The following is an 18,085-nucleotide window of genomic DNA, read 5'->3' as shown; positions in this document are numbered from 1 at the left end:
AATATAATATAATGTTATAGATGAGTGTACGCATAATATACTAATTTAGAGCAGAGGACTTCTAATATTTCAATAATTTTTTTCATAAGCGATCGTTAAAAAGGTCAGTTAGGAACAATTTTGTTTAATATAACGACATATAGGTACGTATTTGTAATTTGATATTGCATATTTATAGATGTTTTTTGGTTTTTGAAGCATATTGTTGTTTTGGGGATATTTTCATAAATTGTCTTTTAAGCGACAATCAGTTCTTTATAATTTGATTATTTAAAAGTTTTCACTCACTGCATCCGCAGTGGCTGCTGGACGATCGTGTATTCGCGTGGTACACTCGTATATCCACCTAGCTATGGTCCGTGTCTTACTTAACATTGTTCTTATTTTAGATGCTATCAATTTCATTTATTTATTCGTAATATTTATTATTTATGCCACTAAGAAAGGCAACTATTTGTGCCACTATTTATTTTAGTGCTTCAGTACTTGCATGTACCATGTTTTTAAGGGCTATATAATATTATGTCCTCTGCCCTAAATATTACGCAGAGGGTGTATCCGTGAAGAATTCGACGAATTGATGATGAGCGATATGGTAATCATCGTCAAATCTTCAAAGAGATACACACCCTGCCCTATGTATACTATTTCATACACGCATGATATAATATTATAATATAGGTAACCGATTGGCAAAAATTAAAATAAAGTATAAAAATCGTACAAATATTAGCGGTAAAATATAACGCACGCACAACCCTCAGAAAATGTGGGTTTTATTCAATCATAATAATAATAATAATAATAATAAATAATTATATACATACAATTTTTAAATAAACTCATATTCAAATTCCCCTCACTTTTATTAGATCATAAATTTGTGTACAGACTAATAAGTCTAATACCTAGAGGTAGTTCATATTTAGCAAACGATAATGATTAGGTGGAAATACATATTCGCGAACCTTACAATTTTCTTAAGCCGTGAAAAAGAATAACGACTGTCAAGTTATGAGAAAAATAAATTGTGGGTACCAAAATGATCAAAATAATAGAATTTTAATACAGTTGCTATAACAGTTAACATAATCGTACAGTGAAAAAATCAAATAGAACACGTAAGCGATCTTTTCTTTTCTTATGAGAGGAGTTTGAAATGTTTTTAAAATTGCTAGCTAAAACAACAAGGGATCACACACAATTCAATGTCTACTCTAAACTATATAGTTGTAATCCAAAAATAAATACAAACAAATCCTACAATAATTAGGTAGCTTACTATAATTAGTATAGGTAATAAAATGTTTAAAAAAAAAAAAACGTTAATGCAAAAGAAATAATAATAAAAGTGACAAAATCAAAAACAACAACAACAAACTAAAAGTTAAAAAACGAGTAAAACTGATATGGACGAAGCGCATACAACAACATAATGCATCGCCATTACTAATAAAAAAATATATAAACACACGCATTAACATATAGGGAAAATGAACTCACGAAATTGATGATTATTTGGGTTATTTATATTTGGATTTGTTTTTTTTTTGTTTTTTGTTTTTTGGTTTTTTTTACAGATTAACATATGTGGGCCCCTGTGGGGAAGCAGCGTTGGAAGGGCCGTGAACGTGTTGTGCTAAGATGCTTCCTCCGCCTGCTCCGTCAGGGCTACAAACCATATCAGTCGTCATACACACAATACATATAGGTATAGTACAAAATTCCACAAAAATATTATAGGTATCCTAATTTTTTACATACATAGGTATAATGGTATAATAACACTACACAAGGACATCCAGAATTGTAGACGAAAAAATCAACTCGTAAGACACAAAGTCGTTTTGATATCGTATATTCTGGATGTCTTACTAAAAATTTTTTTTTTTAAATATACAAATCAAAATTTATATATATTTTACTAAATATATTCAGAAAATGTGTCTACATGCTCTAAAATTACTCAAAAATGTGGGCAATATATATATTTTTTAAACAAAGACGTATTTCCGTGCTTCAGACTGATATGGTTAAAAAGCTTTGTATTAAGGATTAAGCTAATAGGCTTAAAGCTTTATCATTAAGATTACTTTTCTCTGGCAAGACACATTTTCTGAATAGGTTTGCGGCAATAAATACAGATGATCAACGTAAGTCGTTCGTTGTAAATATCAGCATATTGATAAGGAATGAAAATCACTGGGAATGATTTGAAAAAAATATGAACGAGTATCACACGAAAGTCGTAAAAAATATATCATGTAAACATATAGATAATAGATATTATGTAATATACCAATAGGTATATACATAAGAAATATGCAAAAAAATAAAATGTTGTAACCGAATCGTCAAATCTTAAATAAGTAAGGATTTATTTATAAATATAGGTACATAAAATACCTGTAGTTATTTGAACGATGTTGTAGCGGACTACATAACAAAAACAATATTATATTGAAAGTTGGCTCTACAAAGATATATGGACAATTTAGAAAGCCGTAATAGATGTATGTTTCTTGTAAATATGAAAAATACTTAAGTATATTTAAAAATGAGGATATCACAGGAGCCAGAACAAGTATTTTTATTAGATATTTACTCGTGAAATTATTCTACATTAATTATTTGATTATAGCAAAATATTATCGTTGTGAGTATAATTACCTGCAAGGTTTACACCATTGGCTTTGCTGGTCGAGTCCGTATCTCGCACGGCATTTTTTCATGCTGTTATTACCTATTTGATAAAAAAAAAAGGTAATTAGAAATAAAATCGTTTTAGTTTTGTAGAAAACCAATATAATTATTATTTATTTATTTTTTTTAAAGCATAGGCGTTCATAAGCAAAATACGAAAAAAAACAACAACCATTATTTTCAAAAAATAGCCTTATTTTGGGTACCATGCATACATAATTGCGCCAGACAAACACCTCGTTAAACTCCAAAATTAAACAACAACAAATAAACAAATTATGTGTTCGCTTTCTTTTCTGATTTCGGTAAAATATATATATATATATAGGGGGAACGTGCATCAAAAAAGCGTCTAATGTTCAGGAAACGAACGCATTAGCGTAAAATTAATAAAAAAAAGTATGAAGATAGAAAATAAATAAAATATATCAATTTTATTTATTCGACATTATTATTATTATTTTTTTGTTTTATTTGTTTTTTTTTTTTTTTGGGTTCTACCTCCGTCATGGGTTTCTTGTTTGCGCTTCCTCTTCTTGGCCCGTGTCGCATTAGTGCGCGACGACCAGTCTGGATAGAGCTGCATGTGTATCTGTCTCTCACGACGCGCCAGCTCATAGTACTTGGCCTGTTCTTCGCGACCTAACGCGTGCCACTATATTGCCACACACAGATACACAAATGTAAGGTGACAAATCGTAATGAGTTTAAAAAAAAAAAATAAAAAAAAAATAAAAAAAAAGATCAACACTAGGTATACATTTGTTTCGTACAAATTATTACCACCAAGAATTAAAACGGAAGAAAGAGTATCACCTAGTCGGTTACAAAAGAATAAAAAAAAAAAAATGATTTTATTGTGTGATTCTATGTATTATTATCATTATTTTTATTTATCGTTTCTCCTCATAAAAGTATGATTTAAAAAAAAAAAAATAAAAAAAAAAAATAACATTCTGTTCAATTATTTGGAGCTAAACGTGTGTTTGTACGGCAAAGTTCTTGTGAAACAAATCTCTTGGATAAAACAAACGTTAAAAGCAAGCTACCAAAAAAGTTGTTTTTCGAAAAAAACATCCCAAACTATATATATTATATAACATTATATTATATCTTGTTTGGTGCACGACCACCGGCAAGCACGCATTTCGTTTTGACCATTATGCTCGAGCTACGACCAGGCTATAAGATTGTTAATATATAGGTATATATAGTTAGTATATTATGGCGATTGTAGTGTTTATACACATACAATATATCATATATGAGTATATAATATGTATATAAACGAGTATAATATAAATTATAAATATAAATATGAATAAAAACATGTCGTTCGGGTTACATACGGACACAATTTATGTCGACCACAATATTATGTCGTCTAACATGCGGCTAAAATGTATTTTACGTAAATTAAGTTATCGTGAAATGGTTGAAATCTACTGATGTACAAGATAAGTAGGTATGCATATAGTTCTGAGTGGCTGAATGAATAGCGAGTATATTATACATACTTATGCTGAAGGGACGTTCTATCAAATTTTTAGACAAATGGTTATAATCGATATACGAATATGAATATTAGTATAAATGTTATGTGTGATTATATTACATTATAATATATAAATGGATTTTAGTGTGGATGTTAGTATTTTTACTTAGCGTCCTGCACACGCCAAACAATATGACACGATATACTTTAATATATTATTATATAGACCCGGAAAATGTGTTATTTTTATTTAATTATTACACCTCGAATAAAATATGGTAACTATGTATTTTAAGAGTTCTTGTTAGAATACAGAAGTGTGTGTTGTGGGCACACTGGTACAGGTTCGGGAATAACGTTATCTATGTTTAACAACAGCATAATAAAAACCATTATGTCCATAAAAGGTAGTCAGTCAGTCAGCTAGCCAGCCAGCCACCTAGCCGGAAAGTACTTTTGAATTGATTAAGAACCATTTACTAAGCACCGCAGGAGCTACCAGAGGTATATAGAAAAACAAAAGTGATCCTATATATTATATATTATGTTGGGAATATAAAAAATAAATATGACAAAAACGAAGGTATAAAAAAATCTTTAGCCTGGATCGGTACTGCATGCTGCTATTTGCACGTGGACACGAAAAACAAAAAATAAATAAATAAAAAATATAATGCCGATTAATAACGAGGGACTACCTCCTGAGCCAGCATCTATGACCGGTACGCGCTCTTTCTTCCGTTTCTTCTTCTTGGCGCCGTATCCATAGTTATCCCGAGCGCTCCAACCAGGATACAGTTCCATATGGAGTTGTCGTTCCTGGCGCGCTTTCTCGTAGTACTTGGCCTGCTCGTCTCGCGACAGAGAGTGCCACTATATTACACAAAACCACTTTTTCAGTTCGGTTTTTTTCCCACTTATTATTGTTATTATTATCTTTTTAATTATTATTATTGTCCTTTTTTTTTTTTTAAACAAATTCTCCATATTTTTATTATTATTTAAAAACAAACAAATAAGTATACACCAATATATATATATACTGGAAAAACTTTTTAATGGACACTTACCCGTCGCCCTAGTATCTGGTTGATAGCTGCACTCTCTTTGAGCGTACACTCTGCCACCACCTTTGCCCTCATTTCTTTCATGTACAACATGAACGCATTCAGAGGTTTCTTTATGTGAGGCTTCTTTTTATCTATACGATTCGTAAAATGAGAGAAAAATATTTAAGTCAGGTTACATGGGTCACGAAACCATGTGCAGCACTATAAAAAAGACATTACCTTGGTTATTACTGTTTTGGACAGTATCATGGTGCTTGGAGCCGTCTGAGCACGAAGAGTTTTTACTATGGTCGTTTTGCGGCCTGAAAAAATAATTTTCTTTGGTAAATCGAAATATTTCGTACCGTGCATGTGGTATATCGTGCATAATATTGTAAGTAAGTAAGTAGTAACATTAAATGTCGAGGTTCGTATATATACATATATACATAGTAGTCTGCGCTGCATAGTGCATACTAATTCGATTTTAACCGAGAAATCGCAGCACAACAATAATCCGACAATTCGAGTGTGAAGTGGTACATAATTATTCACCATCCTAATCCAATTATAGGAGAAAAAAAATGAAGAAACCTATATACATGCGGCGAGCCCGAACCTATGCCTATATTTTAATAGTAATATTTTTCCAAAACGAGCGTGTATAATTTATTTTAAGTGTCTAATTCACGCGAAGACCGACGTCTGTTATCATGTTTTATATAGTGGCGACCAAAAGACCAACCGAGCTGCGGAGCCGCTACAAGAGTTGGCGGGCGAAACCGATCTCTTCCTATCGTCCTTGTTAGCGGCGGACGACGATGGGACGATTGCCGTCGAGGTGGCGGTGGCGGTGCAGGAAGACGATGTCGACGACGACGAGCAGGAGGAAGAGTATGCGGTGGTCGTGGTGGTGGTGATGGTAGCGGCGGCGGCGGTGGTGGTAGTGGCGGCGGCCGCGACGACAGCGGCAGCGGCTGCGGCGGCGGCCGCGTACTGTTGTGCGGCCGAGTTGTGCTGCTGCATAACCTGCCAGAACCTGTTAGCCGGTGTCCAGAACGACGAGGCGGCGGTGCCGGTAGTACCGTACTGTGCAGCCGCGGCGGCCCGCTGGAACAGTTGATCGTTGAGCATGCTGTTCATGTACAGGCTGGACAGCAGGCCGGACGGGAACACGGGAGCCGTGGCCGCCGCCATGACGGGTGGCGACAGCACCGTGGACGGGGCGACCACCGCCACCGGTCGGTTTTTGCGTTTCACGAGGTTCAGCGGTTCCATGTGTGACTAGACCGAAGAGACCGTCGTCCGATAAAAACGACACGTCAACGATACAATAGCGATAATATTGTTGCGAGGTTATGGCTGTGTAATGAGCGGACGGGTAAACGGCGACGACACGGCACAACGGCGCGAACGACGCGTGCCGGCCACCGTTCGTGGACGGCGTACGGGCGGCGACATGGCAGCCAGCACCGTGGTACTCGTCGTCGGACTAACAAACGGGCGTACGCTGCGGGCGAAAACGCGTCGCGCTGGTGGCCGACTATCTTTTGAATAACACACGTAACACACTCACTCGCGCTCGCACGCGACACGATAGTAAAACACAATGACCGAGGGCACCGGGACGACAAATAATATTCGCCGGAACGATAGAAAAACGCGAACAACGATATTATTATAATATATATATTTTCGCGCAGTTCCGTCGTCGTCGTCGTCGCCGCCGCCGCCGCCGTCGTCGTCGTGACATTTGTCTTTCTCCCTCGTTCCCCTCTACCTCTCCGCCGACGGCGCCACACCCTCACTCAGCAATACCACCCCAACCCTCCATCCCCTCGAAACCCTGGCGGGGTCACTGAGCTCTGCCCATAAACGTCAATAATGATGGAATGCCTACGGCGTTACGTCATTCATACCACCCTTTGGCGTACGAAAAAAATAAAAATCCCGACGACGACAACAACAACAAAAATACTGCCACCGAGCAAGTGTACCACACGCACTCGAAACACGGTTTTTTTTAAACTTAAATAGCACGAATCGTGTACCTAAAAATGCTATAAAATACTTTCCGTTGGTAGTATTTGAGAATTCAGCACTGAGCTTTCTATATCGCAATACTTTGATAGGTTCCTGGAAATTCGGCATCCGCGGTAATGATTTTTTTTGTTGTTTTCCACCTCATCCCCCACATCGAACAAACCCGGTAGTTTCCGAGTAAATTTAGGTACACCAGTAAAATGTCGTCGGCACAGAGCGCGGGGTTTCACTAAGAGTCATTCGATATTATTCTCCGAGATGGCGACATTTTAGGGGATGATGTCGTCACCGACAGAGGGCACGTGCGGTTCCAAAAATTATTTATATAAATGCGTTATGATGGTTACTAGATGGAGTAGTGTATACATTTCGCAAAATGTATAACAATAATAATATTTTATAACAGGGATGGCCAACCAGCCTTGGATAATTTTACGGCTAGTACGATCCTTGGATAATTTTACGGCTAGTACGATTTATCACACATTTGCAAAGACATTCTATTTTTGTGAAAATCGAATATTCCGAAATGCCCGCACAAGGTAATTCCGTCAAATTGAACTGATTGACTTCCAACACAATAATGAATTAAAACACATTTTCGAAACATCAATATTAAAAATAGATTATAACATTAGTGTCACAAAAGAAAAAAATTTTAATTTGAGACATCTGACACAAAAAGTTGTGACTGCTTTTGAATTGATGTGCAAATGCAAGCATTTCTATAGATTTGCAAAAGTTAAGTGAACGAGTTAAGAAACAAATATCTCACTAAATAAATAAATAATAATAATAATAATAATATTATTATTTATGTTTATAAATCGTGAGTAATAATAAAACAATAATAATCCATTCTGTTTATTTTAATTAATTTATACACCTAAACTTTTTTGGTTTTGTCCAAATCTAATATGTATAAATTAGTATGTGTGAGATTATAATGTATTTTTAAAGTGGCCCACGAGATCATATGGATGGCCACTCTTATTCTATAATGACTACTACCGGCGTGGCATAGTACGTATCAGACGAGTAAGAAACATCGTTGATGCTTAAGTACCACTGTCCACCGTTGTATTTAACAATTTTATAGGATTTTACGCTATGATTACCGAAACGAGAATTTAGAGTTATTATTTATGTTTGTAGGTTAAACAGTTGTAATTAAACGAGAATTCAAGACAAGTAAATCCAGAATTAAGAAGTATAAAATGTAGTATATTGTCATTTAATTTAAAAAGCGCGGGAAATACAATAATTTTAATTACAAATCATGAACCATCCTTTTGGTAAATATAATATAATATGATTGTAAAAAATAATAGAAAATAAAAGGTACCTGTCGAATTAATATAATTTTATTTATAAGTTTGTACGTATTCATAAATACATCAAAAATAGTTTTGATTTATATATTTTTTTTAATAGGTTTCAAGATAAACATAATATGATATAATAAATAATAATCAATACTAAAATCACTCGTGAAATAGAATGCATAATACAGTTCCATACTTCAGTGGGAATTCTGGTATTCATTAATATTTATGAAATTTAATCAACAGAATAACAGAATTTTTTTTTTAAAACTGATATATTTGAATATTGTATGAAAAAATTAAAATTCATATTTTATTACTGACTTTTGACTATACTATTGATTTAACCTAAGCTTTTAAGTTGTTAGAATGCAAACCATTTTCTGTGTTTTATATTATATTATATTACTTAATATTATATAAAAATAACTTATTCAGATAAAAAATTTTTAATTAAATAGTTTATACAAGAACAGGACTTTTATCAAGGTTGGAATGGTTATTGATGATATAATTGGGTAGTATAATATTAAATAAATAATTGATTACTTAAAACTCGCAAGTAGTCAACAAATTTCAGTAGGTAGGTAATTGAAAGTTTGAAGTATTAAGTTTGATAAATACTATATAGTGGAGTTATAATGGAAATTAAAAAATATTATTTACATTATAAATAAATCAATATTTTAAGATAAAAATGAAAATATACTATTTATCGCAATTAAAGAATTATATTACATTATAACATAACATAAACATATTTGTTTGTGTATAGGTACCTACATCTAATAATAAATTAAAGTTGAAACGTAACAAATAATTTTGATAAAAGTTTTATTATATTATATTGATTTCATAAATCATAATAATACGTTTAATGCACTGATATTATGTAGGTAATTTATGTAGGTATATACGTACTACGTAATATTATAAACCAACTTTATAATGTTAATTATTTTGAGTAATATTATTAAATATTGTTTATCGATTTTGTTGGATATGAGAAAAAGATTTAAATTCTATAGACCTCGCATATAAGTCAGTAGTATAGTAATGTAAAATTATTTGATTATTATTAACTATTTATAATTTAATATGAGACGAGATTACAACTCATATATTAGAAATATTAATATTATTTTAAAATATGGCAAATTAAAATAAGTAAATAGTCCACTATGTCTAACCACAGCTTGAGACTGCTGGTCTCGAGATCAGACAGATGGGTGTCGTCCGAGTCGTGAAATTAATTTATATGGATAAGTCCTAGTATGTAATAAAGATTATGGTAATAGTCACCCTTGTTAGCCATTGATTGTAAAGAGTAGCTATCATCACAGCAAGTTTGTACGAATTATAATTATGATGTAATAAAACAAACAAAATCCAAAGAGAACGCATATCACAGGTAAACGAATTCATAATTTTTATGACAGTACTTCAAATTATGGGTGTTGTTTTATATGTAACGAGTTGAACGGAATGTTATACATTCAACATTTATATTATATTATAGTAAGTATACAACGATTACACCGAGAACCCTTTAAACTTTTTGAGTAATCATTATAAAATAACTTTTAAGTAGCAAAGTTTACCAAATATTCTCAATAATTAGTCAAACACAATTTATAATTTACAATGTCTATATCGAACGGTATAAGATATATAACTAAATGCAATGATGCGCATTCTTAATAAAGAAGTAAAAATATAACTTTTAAATTTTAATCTTATAATTGAAAGCACATCTCCCTCAAATGTTTTAAGTACTTCAAAAACGTAAATAGAATATGTACGTCAAAATTAACGAAGTACGATTTAAGCGCTCAAGTTGAATCATTTGGACATTTTCAAAAGGGTAAAGTATAAAAATAAATAAAAGAGTACATACGAGTAGAGACGGGGAATCCCTGACTGAAACAAGGGGCGCGTTCGATAAATTCGTAACCATGGATACCATCCCTCGTAAAACTACCAATGGGAGCGTTTTAAAAAAGCTCCCTACAGTTTGTAATCCACATGCAAATTCCCCCCTCGTCATCCCTCTTTCATTCCCACTATATCGTAGTATGACTGCAATTAAAGAGCTTATTCAACCAGCAAAAACCCCTTCCCCGAGGCAGCTTAAAAGCAAATTCCTCTTTATTTTCATTTGTAAAACTAAAAGAAAGATTAATCAACATAAAATTCTGAAAAATACCTGTGATTAGAATCCGTATGTAGGTCTTGTCTCACTCCTGGAGTTACAATCGCAGGATGAGAATGATGAGTATGATGGGATAAATGGTGATGAGGTGATGGACCACTCATCAGTCCCGTCGGTGAAAACCTGTACAGCTCACTAAATAAAAATACGTAATATTTTGTTATGAATATAATTTTAAGTATAAATAAAAGAGGTGCATTTCAAGAAGTTCCGCCCAAGGGAAACATATTTTTTCTGCCTATTTAGTACATCTATCAAATACAAACAATAAACAATAGAACAATTATACGCGAAATACAATTAATTTATTCTATGTTAAATAATATATATTATAATAAATAAATAATTGTTATCTTTTATATTTGTCATGATAATCATTTTATATTCAATAAAAGAGTACCAATTAAAAATGCTTTGTTATTTTTCTTTATGTGACTCATATTATCAACAACATTTAACATTCACTTCTGATTTTAACAAATTTAATGCACACATTTTACGAGCCATGATATAGATAATTATAACTTTTTTAACATTATTTTACTATACATGTCATTATAATAGTTATATCTATATTATACTATATTCTATAATATAAAATGTATACAATGAAATTATATTAAATGTAAGTTTCAAAATCTAAATAAACTTTATAAAATAGACTTATTTTTATTTTTCAATCTATTGAAAACTCTATTGAAAACTCTTATGTTGACATGAATATTTTAAATTGTACTTCGCCACAAAACCAAACAAAAGTCTAGCATATTATGTCATTGGTAAAATATTTTTATAATGTAAGAAAACGATATTGTTTTAGAATTCCTCTGATATGCGCATGATAGGTATAATAACATCAAATGTATGATGTGAATTGATTATTTATAAAATGTACTCGGAGTAAAAAAATAATTGTTATTTTAAATATGTTGCTAAAAGTAATATACCTAATACACAGAATGCTCAAAGTAGCATATTTCTAATAAAACATATTATAAATATACATATTCAATAGGTATGATTAAATAAATGTATACAACGGGAAAGGACACTATGCTGTATAGTAGGTGTCGAGTGAACCTAAACTGAGTCAATAAGTCATTGAGTATGGATCACTCAATTGGGTGTGTTCATGTTTGAATATTTATGGATACATCATACATTATTGCAAGAGTTAAATGATTCTGATCTATTAATAATTTTTTTTTGTACTAATAACGTGGTTTTTTTCTAAAAATAAACCGCATAATTATTATAATATAATTTAATTTAACTATTATGTAAATTGGCCATAGTTAAATATTTAACCATGTATTTTTCAATATTTTTAAATTGCTACAACTTATGTTTATCGCATTTTAAAATTTTTTGATAGATCATACAAATTCAAAATTCAAAAAGTTTGTAAATTGCTTAATATTAATTTAATTATTTTGAAGATTTCGATGTATAAACAAAATTATAATTTAGGTAAATAGTGAAATGTTTCAAGTTTTTACTGATAACATAACAAAAAAGCGAGGAAAATGCTATGAACTACCTAGAATAATATAGGTATCATAAACAATCGATTTTAGTTTTAATGTTGATCGTATACATATATAATAGTTTACAATTTGCAGTTAATTCAACGTACCTTAAGATAAATATTTTATTAATAATATAGTTAACATACTTAAAACGTACTTATATAATGGTATAACTTACCTAGTTAGGCTTGAACCTAAAGAAGGTGGGTAGGATCCTCTGAAACCAGTTCCAGCCGCGGATGAGATCTGATGGTACATACTGGCCGGTGTGTGCCTGAGAAAAAAAAACACAGTATAAAAATTGTATAGTCAAAAAGCTAAACCCTTGTTATTTGAAAGTATAAAGGAAGAAAAGCATAGTGGAAGAAAAGCGGCTTAGATAAGTTTTGTGAGGGAGTAAAGAGATCGTTTCTGGTGAATTACGGAAGCCGTCGGCTACGAAAAGCCGATTGATTTCCCAAACCGAGAAAAAAAAATGAGGGGAGAAAACCGATTTTCCTGGTAACAAATTGACCGGAATAAGAACAAACAAGGGTCAACGTGGTGGACAAACTAGATTAGAGGTTTTCACGGGGCGTCAACTGACCACGCCCCACTTCTTTCGATAGTTCACAAACAAAAGTTTGGCGTTTAAACGATTTTTAAAAATTCAACAACTCTTTTTATATACTTCTGTCTTTTATAAATACTTATGAGTTATGACTTATGAGTTTACGACTTTTAATATTAACTAAAATATTTCATAGAATTATGTGTAGATAAAAATGACTGTGTTCTACCATTATTTTAATAAATTACGACCACCTAAACCTAGTTATTGGTAGAAAGATAAAAAGTTGATAAAAATATAATGTGATCACGCATTTGGTTTTTTTAAATTCAGTAATTTTTTTAATAAATAAATAAATAATATGAAAGTATAAACAACAACACATATGTATATATATACAACTTTCAATGGTATACACTTCACATTTTAAAAGATTCAGTGTTTCTGAAATAGTTATTTCAACTTAATTTCAACATAGATCTTATTAAATATATTTAATTAGTTTTATAAGAAAACCGATTCTGATAAGTTCTAAATGATTTTTATCATAGTAATTAAAACAAATATATAAATAACGTATGGATGGAAACAATGTAGTTTTATTATATAAGTAATGAATTCAGAAAAAAATAATTAAAAATATTAACATTTTTAAAGTACTTACCATGAGGCTGCAACTTGTGACATGTCCGGACTTAACAACGGATAAGGGTACTGGCCTGTAGGGAATGGGTACATTGAAGGCCTTGGAAGTCCTAAATAAAATAAACAATAGTTAATATACCTAAATAAGATTTTTTAAATACAATATTTAGATGCTTAATATTAATTTAAACGTTGGATATATTTTTTTTTAATAATCACATTCGAATTGTATTATAATATTTGAACCTAATTGAATATTTTTTATCTCACTGAACCGAATAAATGTGCCATTTGGTTCCATCCAAATTTTTGAGATAATATAAAAACCACTCGGGCGGTGTAAATGAAAGGGTCTTAAAATGCGTTTAGATTTTTTAAAAGGGTACTCGACTAAAAACAAAGGGTATCGATTTTGTACATTATGGATTTTTCCACATTGGTAACACTTGAACAATAAAACCTACCACAAAGTTTTATAAAAAAAAATCATTTTTACTGTTATTTATATCATATCCATAAATAATTTATTTTTTTATTTTTTTGTAATCCATAATAAATAATGCCATGTTAAAAATACCATAACATAGGTATTTATATAATATTTTGAATTGTTATTTAGATGTGTGCTTATAGTGGTTTTGAAGAATATGTTTTTAAATAGACGGAACAGTGGTATTCAACTATAAGTGGTAAACATTTATTAAATGATATACATTACAAACAAATCGCACATGATATATTAATCGTATTAGTTGTATTCTACATATAATATTATATATAATGCACACATGCGTAAATGTATATATAGTTTAAAATGATACAAATTACGTAAAATATGCAAAAAAATTAGGTCGAGAGTACTGTGATGTTGAGCTCAACACACTCGAACGTTTCACACTCTTAGACGTACACTTAAGCTTATATACGAGAAAAAAGTAGTATACTTTTACGCAGAACTTTACTTCAATTAAAATGTATAAGCCGTACAAATGAGGGACCGATTAAAATTTGACCAGGAGGTTCGTTATGCATATAGCCATAGGGGAGAGCAAAATAATTGTTAAAAAGTCGAGGACTTTTTTTATAAACCCCTTTTTTGTGTCACCGTAATTATCATGGCATAACGGTATTGTTTTCACCGCAGGCCTTTTTAAAGTATTGGCTTCGTCAATGTCTACACGCACTCATATTTAGGGGTTCTTTAGCTTTAAAGGGTGAGAATAAAAATCGATATTAAAAAAAAAAATGTACTCACCGGGTGCTTTGTCAAGTTGGTAAGGAGGTATGCCCATATGGGCGGGTGGTGGTTGGGTACCCAGCTGTTCGCCGTTGTGGCAAAAGAATGGATGGGCTGGTCCTAAACCAATCTTGCTTGCCTGTAACATAATAAGATTGAAAAAAATTAACTTAGTAAAAGTTTAAATTAGTACTTAACAGACAAATCTTTCAACCAAAAACGATATTTGTCAAAAAAAGTTTGATTTATATTTTAATATAAAAAATAATAAACCATTTTACGTGCCAGCATCGTTTGAAAATACATTTTTTGCTCGTTTTGAAATAGTAAGATGTAGTGATAGCGCATACAATACGTGCCTGTTTAGCATAAGTTATCAAGTCCCTTATCGCAATAACAAACGACGGTTCAAGTGGTTGAGTCTCGACCCATAATAACGCCTTTTTTAGATAATCCACTGTTTGCATAGCAGAAGGTGGAATTTCAATGTCCTCGGACTCCGTTGATAAATTTTCTGGCTCAGTGACTTCCACGGGATTAGATAAAATCCAAACCAGCATGTCGTCATCTGATACTTCTAGTCCAAGATCATGAGCTAACCACTGTACACCCAAAATAATACCTTTCATTGCTGATGTATAAGTACAATTTTTCCAACAAGTCGAAAACGATTCTGTGGTGACTTGTAACCAAGCTCTATGTAATAAAATGAACGCGTCTTTTAATGTATATTTTCCTAAAAATCTTTGAATTGACCGTTCGGATTGTTGATCTAAAGACGCCTGAGTAAGAAGTAGAGCTGTGTATGTAGCTTTGAATTCAATAAATAATGTAGATTTAGAAATTGAATCTCCGTCGTGATTTTGTAAAGAGACTCCGTTATATTCGCATTTTTCTGGAATAAAAGCTGCTTTATCCATAACCAACACGGCTTTTGAATTGATAGACAGAGCAGCTGGACAAAATTCAGTCTCAAACCACCATTTAAACAAATCTTGTGTAGGAAAACCATCACCTCCCCCTGCGTATATCACAGGCTGCCCCAACATATTCACTGTTTCCATACAAGGAGGTCTCCATCTCTTACCTATAACCAATACTCGGGTCCTGTGTCTTCCACTTTTGTTGCCGGCCATCAGTAGCCACACTTTTCGGTCTGGATTTACGGTGGTATCCAATGTAACATCAGGAATACCATTGACATCAAACGGAATCAATAGTCCAGCATAAGTTTCGTCATCATTGTATCCTTCCAAGTTACCTCGATTCTTCATGAACTTCTTAATCCAATCTAGCGTGATTATAGATATGATATTTGTAGAAACTTTGAGCTTTTTCAATATCATGACAGTTTTTTTCTTCAAGTTTAATGGAGTAAGAGGTCGCCCAATACTCTTCGTCCATCGCGTGTACCAAATTTCCAGCTTTTTAATAATATCAGCTTCGCTAGCGATTCGAACTTTGGCTGGTTTTTTTATAAGGACTTGCCTTCTAGTTTTCATCTTCATCGTCGGTTACTTCCTAGCGGCGGACATATCGCACGAACGACGACTGTGACGCGACTGAAACTGGCGGGCTGGCTCACTCCAAATATATAAGTAAAAGGAGATGGACGGACATCAAAGACCAACAACGGAGATAGCTTTTGGAAAGGCCAAAGAACAAAGCAACTTTGACAGAACTCCACAGTCGACACCGCATTATATATATTATGGTAGGAGAGCAGGACCTTTGATGTATGTCCCTTTGATGTTGCAATGCCTCCGCCCCAACAGATAAATGCACTTTACCCCGTTACAAAGAGCTCTTTGACTCAAAGGCATATTTGATTCGCTTTTAATAACGATTATTTTTTAAACTTCAAAGAGCTATTTTTTTTTTAAATATTCCGTTATGTTTTATAAAATAATATATCAGAAGGAAACTTGGTTGGTTTACATTTTCCTAAATAAATAATCTAAATAGGTATATAATTTTATTCGTATGAAATAATAACGTATACAGAGCACGAGCATATAGTAACTTTTATTTATTTTGTAAGTGGGAGTTTCAAATACAATAACATTTACCAAAATAATCTAATGACGTATGTAATTCTGTAATTTAATCAATATGAGTTTCATAAAGTCAATTCCGACATAATCAAGTTTAGGACCCTAAGCTCGATAGCTTCCGGATATGTTCTTCGATCTCATGCCGAGTTGGTCAATTCACAATTCACACCACACACAAATGCCGATTTCCTTATTAAATATAAATACATAAATGAAATACGATTTTAGAAAAGATTGAAAAAAACGAAGTTAGTACTATTATTATTATTATTATTGACACAATTCGATTATAAGGAAATCGTTAAAATTAAAGTAATAACTATTAAAGAATCTTCAATTTATTTATTACTATAATTTATTATAGAACAGAATTTACGTTGGTAAAAAATGAAAACTTAAAATTATCGTATTTTATAATATTTTAAATACTATAATTGCCTACGTTACGTATGTTTTGTTTTATTAGATGTAAGAATATACTTAAATTATATTCTACATTTAATTTAAGACGATATCTAACAAACAACACATAATAATAATTAAATATTCATTTTTATAAATATTGTATTCAAAATTTGGTTTTTAATTATAAACGTTATAATTTTGTTCAGTAGTCACTCACCCGAACTACATTATGTATTAATTTGAAAAATATTGTCATTGTATCCATACACTAGTGAGGATTTAGTGAAACATATAGAGGGGCTTTTTTTTAAATACAATTGTAAAGTCCCTTTTATCTTGTCATCGTCCCCTATCAATTTTTTATAATTGTTATATCTTGGATGGCACGCGTACCTCAATATAAACGAGCACACGACATAATAAGGGAACGGTATTTTTCATTCGTGTTTATTACACCAGTTTATTAAATATTGTATCAATATTAATTTTTTTTATACTTCCTGTCAGTTTCAGTAATACCTATTCTTATATTTGGCCATGTGAACATTTCATTACTTTTCATATTGATATATTTTTAGGAAATAAATGAATTGCTATTTAACTAGTGAATAATATGCAGCGTGGGTGTTGTCAATATCACTATATAATAAATTGAATATATTTTATTCAACCACATATTCACCATAGATTGTAATACCAATTTGTGTATATTTTACATAGCGTTCTCATTAGAATAACATTAGGACTCCCTGCGGCCGAAGTGGCCCTGCTGCGAGGATTTACACCAAAGTCCTCGCCATGCATAGAATAACATTACCATTATCTACCCAACTAATCC

The 18,085-nt window shown here is 31.9% G+C and overlaps 1 protein-coding gene across 7 annotated transcripts in view; it reads right to left on the bottom strand.

Annotated features, from left to right (window-relative positions):
* The window catches only part of LOC111031490 (protein pangolin, isoforms A/H/I/S), a 52,640-nt gene that overhangs the window by 1,478 nt on the left and 33,077 nt on the right, over nt 1–18,085 (bottom strand). For 2 of the 7 annotated variants that reach the window (XM_022311461.1, XM_022311460.1), the window contains 8 exons: nt 14,807–14,927; nt 13,571–13,661; nt 12,535–12,630; nt 10,822–10,962; nt 5,488–5,570; nt 5,269–5,399; nt 4,897–5,071; nt 2,671–2,743 (listed from right to left, as the gene is read on the bottom strand). In XM_022311461.1, coding sequence (XP_022167153.1) covers nt 2,671–2,743; nt 4,897–5,071; nt 5,269–5,399; nt 5,488–5,570; nt 10,822–10,962; nt 12,535–12,630; nt 13,571–13,661; nt 14,807–14,927 — 911 coding nt within the window. Of the gene's footprint in view, nt 1–1,502; nt 1,672–2,670; nt 2,744–3,204; nt 3,359–4,896; nt 5,072–5,268; nt 5,400–5,487; nt 5,571–10,821; nt 10,963–12,534; nt 12,631–13,570; nt 13,662–14,806; nt 14,928–15,147; nt 16,664–18,085 lie in introns of those variants that run through there. The other 5 variants (XR_002604211.1, XR_002604212.1, XM_022311459.1 and 2 more) reach the window with 5 other exon arrangements.

The sequence above is a fragment of the Myzus persicae genome, unplaced genomic scaffold, assembly GCF_001856785.1.
Source record: "Myzus persicae strain clone G006 unplaced genomic scaffold, MPER_G0061.0, whole genome shotgun sequence".
NCBI classification, from domain to species: domain Eukaryota; kingdom Metazoa; phylum Arthropoda; class Insecta; order Hemiptera; family Aphididae; genus Myzus; species Myzus persicae.
This window is presented reverse-complemented; position numbering and strand designations above follow the sequence as displayed.